This window comes from Chiloscyllium plagiosum, unplaced genomic scaffold (genome assembly GCF_037043375.1).
Source record: "Chiloscyllium plagiosum isolate Xiang-an unplaced genomic scaffold, Cpla_swu_hap1 HiC_scaffold_14, whole genome shotgun sequence".
Lineage (NCBI taxonomy): Eukaryota > Metazoa > Chordata > Chondrichthyes > Orectolobiformes > Hemiscylliidae > Chiloscyllium > Chiloscyllium plagiosum.
In genome coordinates, this window is record NW_028270152.1 from 26,248,661 (window position 1) to 26,265,293 (window position 16,633).

A 16,633-nucleotide genomic window follows, 5' to 3' on the forward strand; every position below is an offset into this window, starting at 1 on the left:
GTGCTTTTCCAGTACCACTAATCCAGAATCTGGTTACACATCTGCAATCATTGTTTTTACCCGCCCTTATACAGAAACACAAATATTTTGAAAATCCAATGTTTGACAGTCATAGTTTTGATACATGTGAAGTATAAAATTAAATATTTGTGATATCAAAATTGAAGAACCTAGCTATGAATGAAGAATAGTTTGTAGTATGACTGAGTGGAGATGTGAAATTGAACTAATCTCTATTTCTGCTACTGAAACAATAAGTATAAAAAAGCATAAGTAAATTGAAATATTGAAAAGATTCTGCCCTGGTACACTGTGCATCGATTACCAAGGACAGGCAGTGCCACAGATCTTTACCTGCAAGACCCCATGTGGTATGCTTCAGTAACACTGAATTCAAAAAGTCAAATATATCTCTTGCTATTGTGATTTCACCCAGTTGTCAAATGCTCCCAAAGTTATGCCCTTTTTTTAGCAACAGCTAGCAATGAGGTTTACAAGCATATATCATTTCATCCTTCAAAATAATTGGTGTCTATATAGTTTTTCTGTGTCAGAAAGAGATGCTGGAAAACTGTTATTTACACTGCATTGCACTGTTACAATTCCCATCAGTTTCAGAACACCATTTCCTTGTTGGTGTGCAATAATCGCAAACATTTGCCTCTTCCTTGCAGTAATAGATGCTAAATGATTACTGCAGCTAACCTTGCTGAAAATGCGAAAACAGTGAACATTATATTATATCTATTTATAATTGAGTTGTTTCAATCAATTCCTCTGTTCCTGTTTGCACCGCTACTTATTATACTTTCTTTCTATTCTATACAACTGGTCACCTTTTTGTAAGGAGGGTAGGAAAGAAATTGCTGTGCACTCAGATAGTTGTGTTGTCATACAGATTGGTAAAATGGAGCTTTGAATTTAGATAGAAAGATGAGATTTTTTCGTGGGTATTCTGTTCAATAGTGCCCTTAACAGGCTGATCTAAAAAATGTATTTGTAATTTAAATACCTACGAAGATGCATATCATATTTTATTGATGACTTAATTAAAATACCTGTATGCTTAAATGCTTGTATCCATTGCTGTAGTTTGAATAGAATTTAATGCCCCTTGGTGATGAGTTTGGAATCTGGCACCTTCCTGCCTCCAAACGTTCTGGACAACTTCTGAAGTTGGTTGCCATTGTGGTATTTTAATCAATATCAGCAGTGGAATGAGTCACATAAAGTAAATTGTGGTCTTCCATTCATGTCCATCATTCAAATGCACTCAATGTCTGATAGGGAAGTGGAAGGCACGCTAAGAACCAGCCCGTCTTCCACTCCCAATCCCTCCTAATGTAAGTCCCCCCTCAGTGAAACGCTCCTCCTCAAGTCCTCACTTACCTGGTGTCTGGGCCCTTCATCAATCCATGTGGTGACAGTATTACCAGCAACCAATCGACTTCTGGTCTCAGCGAGGCGAGATGTCAACATGGACTTGTTTGGAAGACCATTTCTCTGCACTTTTTTCTCCATTGTATAATTTATTCCTAAATCTGCAGTGTCCATGAACATTAACTGAAAAAGCTGTACCTAGAGACTTCATAAATAGCAGCTTACACTCTTCACTGTGTGTCAATAAAGCTAATTCTAATTCTAACTGTAGGTGATACTCCCGGGCAGTGAAGAGCAGATGGTCTATCATTTGCTTACAACTCTTGTAGGGCTAATTTTCACCCCAGAGTCCTAAATCCTGAGGAAGGCCCAACAGTGACCAGTTAAGTGTCTAGTGGATGCTTAATTCTGGTGAACAGTACCCAACAGAAGAGACATGGGACTCCTGCCAATTCTTCAGTGATTGTCAAGAGCCCTGATGCCAACATTAATTTCTTCTTCGACAGAAGTCTTTTAATTAAGGATGGATAATAAGTATTGGCCAGCCAGTGATGGTCACATCCTGCAAGTGAATAAAAAAACTAAGTTATTAAATCTTTTAAGTATGTACAAAAAATTGCACTGTACGCAGAATTATGGAATGCCACATGCTGTATTTTAATAAGCTTTAAAGGTAATTTAAATTATCATAATTTCTGGTTAAATCATGGTTTTCAGTTTATATATATTAGTGTTCCTATTATCTGTTAGTGTTTTATTATATGTTAGTATTCCTAGTCATATTATCTGTAATTTTAAATAATCATTTACGTTCCTCCAGGTGTAACTGCCCCTTTTTACATTAAACACTTTTTCAATCAGTTTATTTAAAATTTGGCTCTTTTCCCTCAAAGTTTTTAACACCACCTTAAAATCAAATATTATTTCGCAGTTGAAAGAATAGGTGCATGACCATTCACCAAACTGGTGACCATGCACATTATTTATACTCCAAAAACAGTAAGAGGATAAATGCAGGAAATACAGAATCTTCTGGCCATGTACTTCTGTCACTATCGCTCTGTTCTGTTTTGATATCTTCAGCACGTTGAATGTTGACCTAAGGGTCAAACTTCAGTGTTCGTTTTAGGCGTTTCTACATGGAATCTGGTGACTTTCACTTATATATTGCTGTTGACAGACTATCTTGGATACCAAGATTATAGCACTGCAGTGATTCAAAAAGACAACTCACCACTGTGATGTCAAGGGCAACTCGGGACAAGCAATAAAAGCTGGCCCAGTCAGCAATGCCCACATCGCTTAAGTGAATAAATATTCTTGTTTGCAACCTTAGATAATGGGCTAAATAGCAGGTTGTGGTCTTAATGCACAAAGCTCAGCCCTATAGATTTGCATAGCTTAAAATGGTGCTAAATGGACTAACTAACTTGTCGTGTTTCCAAATTGTGATTGCAATAGCCCATGAAAGTTCAATGGATACAATTTTAATGTGGACATTGATTTTTGAAACTGCATCAAGAAAGATGAATGGCATTAGGCTTTTAATAACAACCTTTTGCACCATAAGTTTGTTTGTAATTTGTAAATGTCGTTGCGTTGTTCAAGGGCAGCAGGGAGAGGCCAGATAATTATAGACCACTTAGTCTGACATCAATGATGGGGAAATTATTGGAAAAAGTTCTGAGGAGTAGATTAACTAACTTGGAAAGGCAGGCATTGATCAGGATGATAGCATGAATTTGTTGGAGGGAGATCCTGTCTGACTAATTTTTGCAAAGTTGAACAAATGTATTAGTGTGGTTTATATGGATTTCAGTAAGACCTTTGACAAAGAGGGCTTGTCCAAAAGGTGAGAGCCAATGAAATTCAAGGCAAGTTGGCAAACAGGATCCAAAATTGGCTTGCAAATAAGAGGCAGATAATGATGGTAGAGGGTTGTTTTTGTGATTGGAAGCCTGTGACCAGTGGTACTTCACAGAGATTGGTACATGGACACCTGTTTATTATGTACATTAACAGCTTGGATCTGAATGTAGGTGATGTAAGTTTGCAGATGACATGAAAATTGGTGTTGTTGATTGTGAAGAGACTACAGTCTGATCTTGATCAGCTGGTAAATTGGGTAGAGCAATGGCAGATGGAATTTAATCCTGATAAGTGAGAAGTGAGCAATTTGGGAGGTCTAACAAGTAAATGATTTACATAATGAATGGTAAGTCCCAAGAGAGTTCTGAGGAGCAAAGGGACCTTGGTGTACAAGTTCATTGATGCCTGAAGGTATCAGTACAGGTGAATAGGGTGATGAAGAAGGCATATGGAATGCTTGACAACACTAGCTAAGGTGTCGAATATAGGAACAGCGAAGTCTTGTTGTCACTTTAAAAAACGTTGGTTAAGCCACTGGTGGAATGCTCAATTCTTGTTTCCATGTTATCGGAGGAATGTGATTGTATTAGAACGAGTGCAGAGGAGACTTACCTGATGCTGCATGGAATGGAAAGTCTCAGTTATGAGGAGAGACTGGACAGGCTGGAACAGAGAAGACTGAGGAGAGGTCTGACTGAGAGTTATAAAATTGTGAGGCATAGATAGGGTAGGTCATGAGATTCTTTTCCCCATGAAACATGGTTAAGACCAGAGGGCATTAGGTTAAGGTGAGGAGTAAGTGGATGAGAGAGGATCTGAGGAAAACAAAATTTACCCAAAGGGTGGTAGAAACATAAAATGTGCTGTCTGAGATGGTGGTGGAGGCAGGTAATCTCTCAACATTTAAGAAGCATTTGCATGAGCACTTAAGATGTCAGGGCACATGCAGGTAAATGGAATTAAGAATAGTTTGGTGTTTGTTGTTTGGCATACACTCGGTGGGCTAAAAGGCCTGATTCTGTGCTGTATGACTCTAAAGAAAAAATGTTGAAACATTTCCAAATGATTCAATTTAGGTTGTTATATTGGAAAAAAGATACAAGATCTGCATTCTTAACAAAAAACATGACCATGGCAACTGTGCTAAAGATTGGTGGATTTTCAGGTTATTAAAGTGGTTATACGTTACATGATCTATTTGATTCCAGGTAAAATAGGCTTTGTGGATGAGAGCTGGAGAGTGTTTTAATGGAATCTGTGCTTCAAAGCTTGAATTTATTTTAAGACAGATCTAAACTCTAATGGGAAACTAAGAACGGAAACATAGCTATGCAGTTTCTAAGGATACAAAGACTTAAACTGCAATTGAAGATTGAATCTGGATGAATCCATTTGAAAGGGGACAGAGACACACTCAGATGATGATCTCAGTGGTATAGTCATGCAGGTTGAAAGAATATGAAGGCTGGATCCAGAAAAAGCAAGTATGTAATTGATATGGCTTCTTCTGTTACTTGAAGATAACATTGCAAGATTTATGTCATTCAGACTCTTAAAGCATAATTGAGGACGTTCTGCAGAAATATTGCATTTTGATGAAGTCTGCACCGCTGTCAGGCTAAATCCTCGAAGATGAGGAGCTGAAATTCTTTCTGAGGAAGACTGAGTTTTGAAAGATGTTGTCACTGAATTTAACACATGTAATGAATGGACGTCCAGGCAAGCTTCTACAATTTGTCTTATTTGTATCTGCCATTAAAGTGTAATTTATAATTCATAATCAACTAAATTGCCTGCTAATATTTAACTTTTGACCCTGGCTTTTAGAGGATATGTAATTATCCTAATTGCAGTTAGTATTTGTTTTGTTTGAGACTTGTAATCTTAAAACTTCTATTGCTTACACCATGAAAACTCATGGCTTCACTTTTTTTTAGTAATTAGGAGGGATTTCGAATTTTTTCTTTAAACTGAGATCCAGGCTATGAGACCAGATGGGATTGAGTTTCACAAGGAGGAGGTGTTAGCAATTCTGGAAAGTGTGAAAATAAAAAAGTCCCCTGGGTTGGATGGGAATTATCCTAGGATTCTCTGGGAAGCCAGGGAGGAGATTGCAGAGCCTTTGGCTTTGATCATTATGTTGTCATTGTCTACAGGAATATTACCAGAAGATTGGAGGATAGGAGGATAGCAAATGTTGCCCGTTTGTTCATGAAGGAGAGTAGAGACAACCCTGGTAATTATAGACCAGTGAGCCTTACTTCAGTTGTGGGTAAAGTGTTGCAAAAGGTTATGAGAGATAGGATTTATAATCATCTAGAAAGGGATGAATTGATTAGGAATAGCCAGCATGGTTTTGTGGAAGGGTAAGTTGTGCCTCACAAATCTTATTGAGTTCTTTGAGATGGTGACCAAACAGGTGGATGAGGGTAAAATGATTGATGTGGTGTGTATGGATTTCAGTATGGCATTTGGTAAGGTGCCCCACAGTATGTGTGAGGCCCTTTCGGTCATGGCTGACCATGGGATGCATCCTCTTGTTCTGGGTTTCTGCTTCCCTGAAGCAACTTTGCTTGTGACTGAGGAGACCAATGCTGGAGTGACAGACCCAGTCGCAGAGGTCACATCTGTATGTGGTTGTTGATCTGCTAGAACTGCTGCACTCCATCCTTCGTGCCTGCTTGTCTGTTGCAGTGTTCATCAGCTTCTTTTTCCCTGTTTTGAGGTGCTGGTTCAGGATGCTTCTCCATCTCATGAGGTCAGCTGCAGGCCGTTCCCAGGACTCTGTCACAATATCAAGCACCTTCATGCCCCTCACACAGACATCCTTGTAGCGCAGTTGGGAACGCCCATTGGGTCTCTTCCTGGATGCAAGCTCTCCATAAAGGATATCCTTTGGAGTGTGGCCATCCTCCATGCGGTGGACATGGCCCAGCTCATGCAGACTCTGCTGCCTGAGCAGAGTGTACATGTTGGGAAGACCAGCGTAGGATATGACCGCTGCGTTGGACACTCTGTCTTGCCAGGATATGGAGGACACTCCTCAAGTGGAAGGTGGTTAGTCTTCTCTCTTGTCTGGCATATGTAGTCCATCTTTCACTGCCATACAGCAGTGTGGTTATGGCACAGGCATTGTAGACTGACACTTTTGTCTTCACTGTCAGCTTGGGATTTGTCCATACTCAAGTTGTGAGGCGAACAAGAGTTGAGGCTGCTTTTCCGATCCTTTTGTTGATCTCCATGTCCAACGAGAGGTTATCAGTGATGATAGAGCCAAGGAAAGTAAACTGATGGATGACATTGAGTTCATAGTCGTCGATGTGTTGACTGACAGTGCCACTGTGATCTGTCACAGGGCACTCGTCTTCTTCAGACTGATAGCCTGAAATCTTTGCAAGTGAAAGAGGTTGGCTATTGCAGAAAATACGGAGGCATGGGATTGAGGGTGATTTAGCGGTTTGGATCAGGAATTGGCTAGGTAAAAGAACACAGAGTGGCGGTTGATAGGAAATGTTCATCCTGGAGTTCAGTTACTAGTGGTGTACCGCAAGGATCTGTTTTGGGGCCACTGCTGTTTGTCATTTTTATAAATGACCTGGATTATGGCATAGAAGGATGGGTGAGTAAATTTGTGGATGCCGCCAAGGTAGGTGAAGTTGTGGATAGTGCTGAAGGATGTTGCAGGCTACAGAGGGACATAGATAAGCTGCAGAGCTGGGCTGAGAGGCAGCGAGTAGAATTTAATATGGAATCGTGTGAGGTGATTCACTTTAGAAGGAGTAACAGGAATACAGAGTACTGGGCTAATGGTAATATTCTTGGTAGTGTAGATGAGCAGAGAGGTCTCAGTGTCCATGTATATAGATCCCTGAAAGATTCCACCCAGGTTGATAGGGTTGTTAAGAAGGCATACAATATGTTAGCTTTCATTGGTAGAGGGATTGAGTTTCAGAGCCACGAGGTCATGTTGCAGTTGTACAAAACTCTGGAGTATTCCATACAGTTGTGGTCACCGTATTATAGGAAGGATGTGGAAGCTTCAGAGAAGGTTCAGAGGAGATTTACTAGGATGTTGCCTGTTATGGATGGAAGGTCTTTTGAGGAAAGGCTGAGGGGCTTGAGGCTGTTTTCGTTAGAGAGAAGAAGGTTGAGAGGTGACTTAATTGAGACATGCAATTAGAGGGTTAGATAGGGTGGATAGTAAGAACCTTTTTCCTTGGATGGTGATGGCTGGCATGAGAGGACATAGCTTTAAATTGAGGGGTGATAGATATAGGACAGATGTCTGAGGTAGTCTCTTTACTCAGAGCAGTTGGGCATGGAATGTACTCCTACAATAGTAGTAGACTCACCAACTTTAAGGGCATTTAAATGGCTATTGGCTAAACATGTGGATGAAAATGGAATAGTGTATGATTGATAGGCTTCAGATTGGTTCCACAGGTTGGTGAACATTGAGGGTCAAAGGGTCTGTTCTGCACTGTAATGTTCTATGTAAGAATCCTGGTCTCAATCAAGAGCATGACAATAGCTAATTTCATTTTCTAACCAATACAAGGCCTGTGTGATTCACATTGCCCTGGAGATCTTCTTAAAGAGTGAAGCCATTGTAGTGTTGCAGGTTTTCACAGGATCAGCTATCAAGAATCTGCGAGGGAGAGAACAAGGAAAAAGAGGCAGCAAGTTAAAACTTGGGTTCTGTTTGATAAGACCAAGTTTGTGAGGGTTTAATCAGAGCAAAACTATTCACCTCCCTTCACTTTTCCTCTCAGTGTGAACTTCAGTTCAGTGAGAAGTTTATTCAGTTGGAAGAGAGATAAATGAGCTGTGAATAAATTTGGACTGGTTCCAGAGAGTGAAATATTCACCGAAGAGACAAATGAAGTACATCTATGGTGGAAGTTTTTGATCATTGAACCAAAGAAAAGATCCCTCATTTAACTTTTAGAGAGTATAAGTTGACAACTGAAATAGTGTTTATTCAATGGTGGTTTTGTTACAGTAAAACGTGTAAAATTTGAAATTTTGTCATTTGATTCATTCACTAGACATTTGATTTTTTTTTTAAGAAGTTATTGGTCTCAATGGGGGTCCTGACAAGGAAGAAATTCTGTATGTATGCAAGAGCCACATTACTAGTATAGATTTATTATGTGTACAAAAAGAAACTTACAGTTTTCAAATTGTCACTAAATTAGTATAATGGACCAAGACAATATTATGACATTGGTTTGTTCCATAATACATTTGAGCTTATACTGTCAATCATGTTTAGCAAGTGAAGCAAGTAATTTACCCAAAAATGACTCTCAAATATTGAGTTATCCTGGAATATGTTCATGAATTTCCAGCTGACATCTCAACTGATATACTTACCTGTTCAGATTTTTGCATTACAGGTAAGTACAGCATAGGGAATGACATAATTGCTTGTCAATTTGAGGTGGTTCACCACAAAATTTGAGGTCTTGTTTCACAAATGAGTTGTCATTTTTGTTTTGCTCCTCAATGTAACTCTTCTGGATATAATGTCACACGTTCCTCCATTTCAAAACATATCATTTCTGCAACATTTTAGCATCAGTTTGGAATTGAGATTCAACATGAGTAATTGAATTGTCATGGTTGGAAATAATACTTGGCAAAATTCTTTATATTTTGGGATAATTTTGGTTTTGGGAGATGAGCAAGTCATGTATAATCTGAAAATAATGCTGCTGAGATTACAGGGGAGCAGATCCCCCCCTCCAAACCGCTACCACCAAAGGAAAGTTGGCAGTAATCCACCAGACTTGAAAGAAATCCATGCTGCAGCCAAAACACCATGCATGGCAGATTTCATTGCCTAACTTTGGGACTTCAACCCTTTACTGAGGAGAGGGTCCTGCCCTCAAGAACGGCTCACCAATCTAATTCTGCTCTGACTCTCGCATATGAGAAGATAGCACCCCCTCCCCTTTCCACCACTTATGAACCTCTTTAAAAAGTGACCTGTTAGCTACCCATATCAACCATATTTTGGCTTAGACAGTATTATCAGGGTCAATAGAACATTATCATTATTTATTTAAATTGTTGTCACGCTGCCAACTTCAACATCCTCACAACCTCTGTTATGAAGATGAGCTCAGAGCTGAGTGGGAAGGTGGTGAGCTAACCTATATTATGTGCGTATCTGCTGAAAATATATCCTCTGGAGCATGTATGATCCAATTCTTTAACTTCAGTTATGACAAATACTGGGTTTTTTTAAGTTGTATACAAATGAATTAATATATTGTGGATGTAATTAATAATAGACTACATGTTGAAAAGCCACTGATCTTCTTAACTGGTGTGTGTTGCAGAAATGAAAAGAAAGCAGTTCTCCTGAAAACTGCCATTTTTCAAGTGAAGTCTAACTGTGTTTATCTCTTCCAGAACTAACAAATAGGACTGACCTGATGACTCTGAATGGAAAGACTCTGCATGTGACATCTGGGGTTACACCAGCAGAAACTGTTATGCAGACAGATACCCTGCTTTTCCAGTATGTCAACTTACAGCTGGTGAATGCCAAGCCTCAAGGTATGCGATTAGGCAACACAGTTGTTTTATTCAAAATTGCTTGAAAAACTTCACTTCTACTATAATGAGAATTTGTTCAACGCAGCGTTTACTGCTGGACGTTAACTTGTACATTGGTTTCCAGTATGACAAAACCATCACAGCTGTGTGCCAGGATGCTGCAGTATGAATATGTGCAGCATGTCCTTGCTTTGTTTAAGATTTTGGTAAGTTTTCAGTATCTAATGTGTGCATATATACTCCCATATGAGGCACAATTTCAGAGTTTGCAGATGATACAAAAACATTGTGAACTTGACTGGGAAAGCTTTGAACCTTGAAAGGACATTAGTGTTGCTGATATGTCTGAATGGGTGGGTGAAGAAGTGGAGACCATGAAATGATTCACCTTAGTAGAAAGAAAGGAGAGACAATATTAAAATAAAGGGCAAATTCTGAAAGGAACACAGGAGCAGAGAAACCTAGCTGTAAGATTTCACTAGAATGGGTTGAGAGGAGATTCACGAGATGTTGCCGACTGGAGCATTTCAGCTATGAAGAGAGCCTTGATAGGCTGGTCTTACCTTCCTTAGAACAGAGAAGTCAGGGACCCTAATTGAGGTGTACAAAATAATGAGAGGAAATCTGGGATAGATATGAAAAAAACTTGTCCCCTTAATAGAGGGGTCAATAACCAGGGTTTAGATCTCCGGAAAAAGGCATGAGATTCAGAAGGGATTTAATCAGTTTTTTTCACCCAGACGGTGGTGGTTATCTGACATTTTCTACCTGAAAGGTTGGTAGAAACAGGAGCAATCACAACATTTAAAAAGATTTAGATAGTCACTTGAAGCACACAGCATACAAGGCTATGGGCCATGTGCTGGAAAATGGGACTAGAGTATATAGATGCTTGATGACTGGAGCAAACATGATGGACCTCTTTCTGTGCCGTATGACTCTGACTGTACATTGGAGTATGGGCATGACAGTTTGAAAGAGTGGTCATTGAAGGAACCTTCAGGAACGATATGGGGAAGTTTTGTAAAGGTGCAGAAAATATTCATGAGATTGGTTCCAAAGTTATGGAGTTAAATTGGAGAATTAAGACTGAATTCCTTAGAAAAGAAGGCTGAGAGGGGATTTTATAAAGGTATCTAAAATCATGAGAGGTTGAGACAGAATAGAAAGGGAGAAGCTGTTCCCACTCATGAAAGGATAGAGAATGAGATGGCATAAAGTGATTGGAAACAGGAGTGAAAGTGATAGAGGAAAGATGTTTTAACGCTGCCTGTGTTTAAGGTCTGGAATGCAGTACCTGATAGTGTGATGGATGCAGGGTGAGCAGAAACACTCAGAAGCATTGATCATCAAACAGCAAATGCAAACATGATGAACCAAATAGCTGCTCCTGCACTGTGACAATTCTGAGATTCTGTAAAAGACATACCTCACTTGTTATAAGTTTGAAAATTTACTTGCATCTGCATAACATCACTTGACTCCACATTAGCTCATCTACTGGAACCCTCATCCATGGCTTTGTTATCTCTGAACTTCCCTATTCCAGACCATCATCCCATCATTAACCTTCATAAACTCAAACTTATCCAAACCTCTGCTGCTTTTATCCTAACTCACTCAAAGTCCCATTCACTTATCATCCCTGTACCTGATGATCAAACTGGCTCATGCTTAAGGATTATTCACTTTTGAAATTTTCATCATTTTTAAATCTCCCCATGATCTTGCCCCTTCCTATAATCTTCTCTAACCCTAAGTCCCTCTGAGATATCTGCATTTCTCCAATTATGGCTTCCTGTACGTCCCCCATTTTAATCCACTGATGACTGCACCATTAGCTTTCCAGCCTCAACATTCTGGATTCTGTTCTAACTTCTCTGCTTATCTCCTCTTAAGATGCTCCAACCTTTTTTTCTAAACTTTTGATCATATCTTTTAATCTCCTTTGATGTGGCTTGACATCAAATTTTGTTTGATATTACTGTGAAGGAGCTTGGATCATTTTACCTTTTCGAAGGTACTGTACAAATGTAGTTCGTTACAATTTTGAAAACTTAGCAAAGTATAAGTAAGGCTAATGTGGTATATATAATTTCTGTGGATTTGTACAAAGCCTTCAGTTAGCTATGACATAATAGATTTGTGATTACGGTCAGAACATTTGGAGTTAGTGGACTAGAATGAGTAGCAAGCTGTCTGCAAAACTGGAAACTGAGAGTAGGGGTTAAAATATATTTATTTAGATTGCCAAATGTTGGAATGTGGTATTTCAGAAGAAGGAATGCAGGAATCATTATTGTTTATGACTTACATAAATTATTTGGACTTGGAATTGGAAGTATAATTTCAAAGTTGCAGGTGACATTGAATTAGAGAATCCATTTAGTGGAGGAGTACTGTGACAAACTGCAAGATATTTGGCAAATGAACTTCAGATAAGTATGGCGTACATTTCATATAAGAATAAACATTCAGAATCGGGTGTCTAAACCCAATGGACAAATAATAGGATTAGAATGTACACAGCTTTTAAAAAATAACAACGTAGGTTGAAAAGACCAATGAATTTTTAAAAAGTGATCACTGGAGCTTGTTTGTTAAAAAAAAAAGTGAAATTGAAAGGCCAAATAATTATGCTGGTTGCATATATAGAATTTTGGTTTTATCAGAGTCTCCGACAGTTGATCACATCAGCCATTGACATTCTCTTGCCAAGCCAGTCTCTGACAGTTGATCTCACTACCCACCTGCGATTCCACACTATGCACATGTGATCACATGACTACTATTTCCAAAAGCTGTATGGCTAGAGAAAATGCATGCTCTTTCCAGGCTTTACTAGCTTGTTGCATCGTGTTTCAGGTTGGTACAGATGGACTATGATTGCCGGGTGAAGTATGCTTTGTGGTGATAATGCAAACACATGAAAGCAAATATACTAGAAACTGATATGCAAAGCCAGTATATTTCAGTACTACAAATATAGAGGGCTACTTAGCCCAACATGTCCATCTGGATTTTATGCAAGAGAGTCTTCCATTCCTCTGCCTATTCTCTGTAGATCTGCACTTTTTGTCCTTCAGTTGCTAATACAATAGGTCTGTTCAGAACAAAGAAAAATTATGGAAATGTTGCTACACTCCACATCTTGTGTCTCCATATGATAGATAATAGGGGAGGTTGTGACCTAGTGGTATTATTGCTGGATTGTTAACCCAGAGATCCAGCTTCAAACCGTGCTGCAACGGATTAAAATTCCACCAAAAATAATGTGGAATTAAGAATCTCATGATGACCATGAATCAATTTATCGCTTGTTGGAAAAACCCATTTGGTCCTCTGATCTGCCCTAGCCAGCAATGCCCTCATCCATGACTGAATTAAAAAAAAGAAAATAAATCAGTGGGACGGTGGTAATATCCTTATCTCTGGACTGTGTAGGCCTGGGTTCAAGTCCCACCTGCTCCAGAGGTGTGGGGTAGCATCTCTGAACAGGTTAAGTAGGAAAGAAAAAAGATAAGGCAATACAGTCTAGGCCAGGAGGTCTGAATCAAGTTGTACTTGTTTGCAGGGGTGAGTAGCAAAGTTTAAACAGGTTGATTAGAAAATAGAATAAAGCAGACCCAGAAGGGTCTGTGGCTCAGTGGTACTTTCCTTACCTTTGGGCTTTTGAGGCCTGGGTTCAAGTCACACCTGCTTCAGAGGTGTGTAATCACAAAACTGAACAGGCTGAATTAAAAAAACGAGCAGATATACAGTTCTTGTGACACAGTGGTAGAGATATGGACTATGTTCCAGTTCCACCTATTCTAGAGCATCTTTAAGCAGTTTGATTAGAAAATCTCAATAAAGCAGACACGGTTCAAAAAGGCAGATCCAGGGATGGATCTGGTACATTCTGTCCCTGGCTGGGACTTGTATTGTACGCCATGAGTAGTAGCTCTATTTTGGTGTTCAACAATAAACAATGTTCCTTTCTACTCAGGTTGTCTGAATTATTACAGAAAAGATTGAGCAGGCTGATACTATTTTTTTCATGTTGTAAAGTAAAGTCTGAGTATGACCTAATTGAAGGTTTCAAGATTATGAAGGATGAATAATTTCTCCGGCTGCTGTAAGTGAATGCATATGTAGTATCTGCTGTGTTATATCTTGTATTTTCGAAATCAAGTGCAAACCTTAGGAATAATCTATTGATACTCAGTAACACTTGCTGGAAGAGTCATTTATTCATAGTTTTTAGGAAAAATAAGTAGGTTAAGAAAATATCTAAGAATGCCTGGAGGAATATGTACAGTATGATCAAGTCCCTAATGGAGCTCTAGATATAGATGCAGTTACTAATGAATGGCTGTTGTTTCACATTAAATGTCTGTGGGAAGAGAATAATGTATGGATCTAAGCTAAATTCTGTTACTCTGAAATGATATATAATTCTGAGATGAGTTTTATCGTTGAAGTGCCATCAAGAGTTCTGATTTTGTGTTAAATACTAAACTTTGTTTGTGGACTTGGTACAATAATTAGTCTAGATTTTGATTTGTGGTATCTGAACTACAATTCATATTGCAACCACTATACAGGGCTGAACCTTATGTTTCTTAGCTATGGCCAAGTTGCATGAGTGTTCTGGAGGGTTTTCGCCACAAAGCACAATGAATTCTCTTGAATCTTACTAAACTCGTTGCATCAACCTGTTTCTAGGATGTCTGTCTCATTTGATTTCCATTCATTCTACCATATGCTGTTCCCAGAACAATTCGCCACTCACTGGACATCTGAGAGATTGGCATTCCTTGCCATCAGCTGTAGCCTCCATCTTCCCCTTCCTGTGAAGGTGAGCAACATGCTACCAAAAGTAAGGCCTGCTTCTCTCTGTGAAATGTAGCTAAATTGGGAACAGAACAGTCATTATCTAGTATATTTTGCAGCTGAGATCTGAACACACTTTCCCATATCGTGATACATTCTGCAACTGGATAACAAGTGGCATTTCCCCTTAATCCATCCACATTCAGGCTCAGCACGTGTCGTAACTTGAAAAGATTGCAGCGGCCCTGGCTGGTATTTTTGCATTATCATTAGCCAAGGGTGAGGTCATGGAAGACTGGAGGATAGCAAATGTCATGCTTTTATTCAAGAAGAGCTGCAAAGAAAAATCTAGGAGCTATGGATCAGTACGCCTAACATCCGTGATAGGCAAGTTACTTGAGAAGATTCTGAGAAATTAGATATCCATGCATTTGGAAAGGTAAGGCTTGATCATGCCTCACAACTTTGATAGAATTCTTTGATCAAGTGACCAGGAAAGTTGATGAGGGCAGGGCGGTAGAAGTAGTCTATATGGATTTCAGTAAGGCCTTTGATAAGGTTCTACATGGTAGGCTGCTCTGGAAGGTTAAATTACATGGAATCCAGGGGGAGCTGGAAGATTGGATACACATTTGGCTTGATGGTAAGAAATAGAGGTTATTAGTAGAAGGATGCTTGTTGGACTGGAGACCTATGACTAGTAGAGTGCTTGAGGGGTCAGTGCTGGGCCCATTACTGTTCGTTATGCATGCCAGTGATTTGGATGAGAATGTACAAGGCGTGATTAGTGAGTTTGCAGATGACACTAAAATATCGTGAGGAGGGCTATTAGAAATTGCAGTAGGACCTTGTTCAGCTGGGGATGTGGGCTGAGAAATGGCAAATGGAGTTTAATATCAATAACTGATGTCTTGCATTTTGGAAAGTCAAATCAAGGTAAGAGTTTCATGGTGAATGATAGGGCCTTAAGGAGTATAGTGGAACCAGAAAGACCTGGGAATTCAGGTGCATGGTTCTCTGAAAGTGGAGTCGCAGTTGACAGGACATTGAAGAAGGCTTTTGGCACACTGGTCTTCTTCAGTCAGGGCAATGAGTATTAAAGTTGGGAAATTATGTTGCAGTTGTACAGGATGTTGGTGAGGCCACACTTGGAGTATTGTGTTCAGTTTTGGTCACCTTGCTATCAGAAGGATGTTATTAGACTAGAAAGAGTGCAGAAGAAATTTACAAGTACGTTGGTAGGACTCACGGTCTGAGTTATCGGGAGAGGTTGGACAAGCTAGGACCTTTTTCTTCAGAGCATAGGAGACTGAGGGAGGATCTTATAGAAGTATATCAGATCATGAGAAGCATGGATAACATGAATGCACTCAGCCTTTTTCCCAAGGTTGGGGAATCAAGGACTAGTGGGCATTAGTTTAAGGTTAGAAGAGAAAGAATAACAGAACCTGAGTAGCAAATTTTTTACACAGAGGGTGGTACATATGTGAAATGAGCTGCCAGTGGAAATTGGTTGAGGTGGGTACATTAACAACATTTAAAGGCATTAGGACAAATACATGGATATAAAAGATTTGGAAGGATATGGGCCAAGTGCAGGGAAATGGGTTCGCGTGGATGGACATATTGGGCGGTATGGACTAGTTTGATCGAATTGCCTGTCTCTGTGCTGTAGGACCCTATGCTGAGTGACCTATCAAGAGAGGAGTGACTGCAGCATGGCAATACATTATCTCCCATCAAATGTTCCTTTTCACTGCATTCAGTACAGACCATCACAGCACTTATTTGATAATGAGGAAGTGGCTATATGGCTCAGGCAGGACCCTTGGAAGTTTGGTTTGCCATTAGGCAGCATTGGCCATTTTTAATATCATTACTGCTCACTTCAGCACCACTGAGTGTTCAATTTACAAGCACCAAAGGCATTTGATAATTTTCCTGTTAGCAGCATCTGACCCCTTAAGCACAGTCATTCTGCATGTACATCAAATAAGTGATG

General features: G+C 39.5%; 1 protein-coding gene across 4 annotated transcripts in view; it reads left to right on the top strand.

Moving 5' to 3' along the window:
- Positions 1–16,633, top strand: part of iars1 (isoleucyl-tRNA synthetase 1) — a 186,242-nt gene that overhangs the window by 153,333 nt on the left and 16,276 nt on the right. For all 4 annotated transcript variants that reach the window (XM_043707895.2, XM_043707896.2, XM_043707897.2 and 1 more), the window contains one exon: positions 9,670–9,816. In XM_043707895.2, the coding sequence (XP_043563830.2) occupies positions 9,670–9,816 (147 nt within the window). The remainder of the gene's footprint in view (positions 1–9,669; positions 9,817–16,633) is intronic.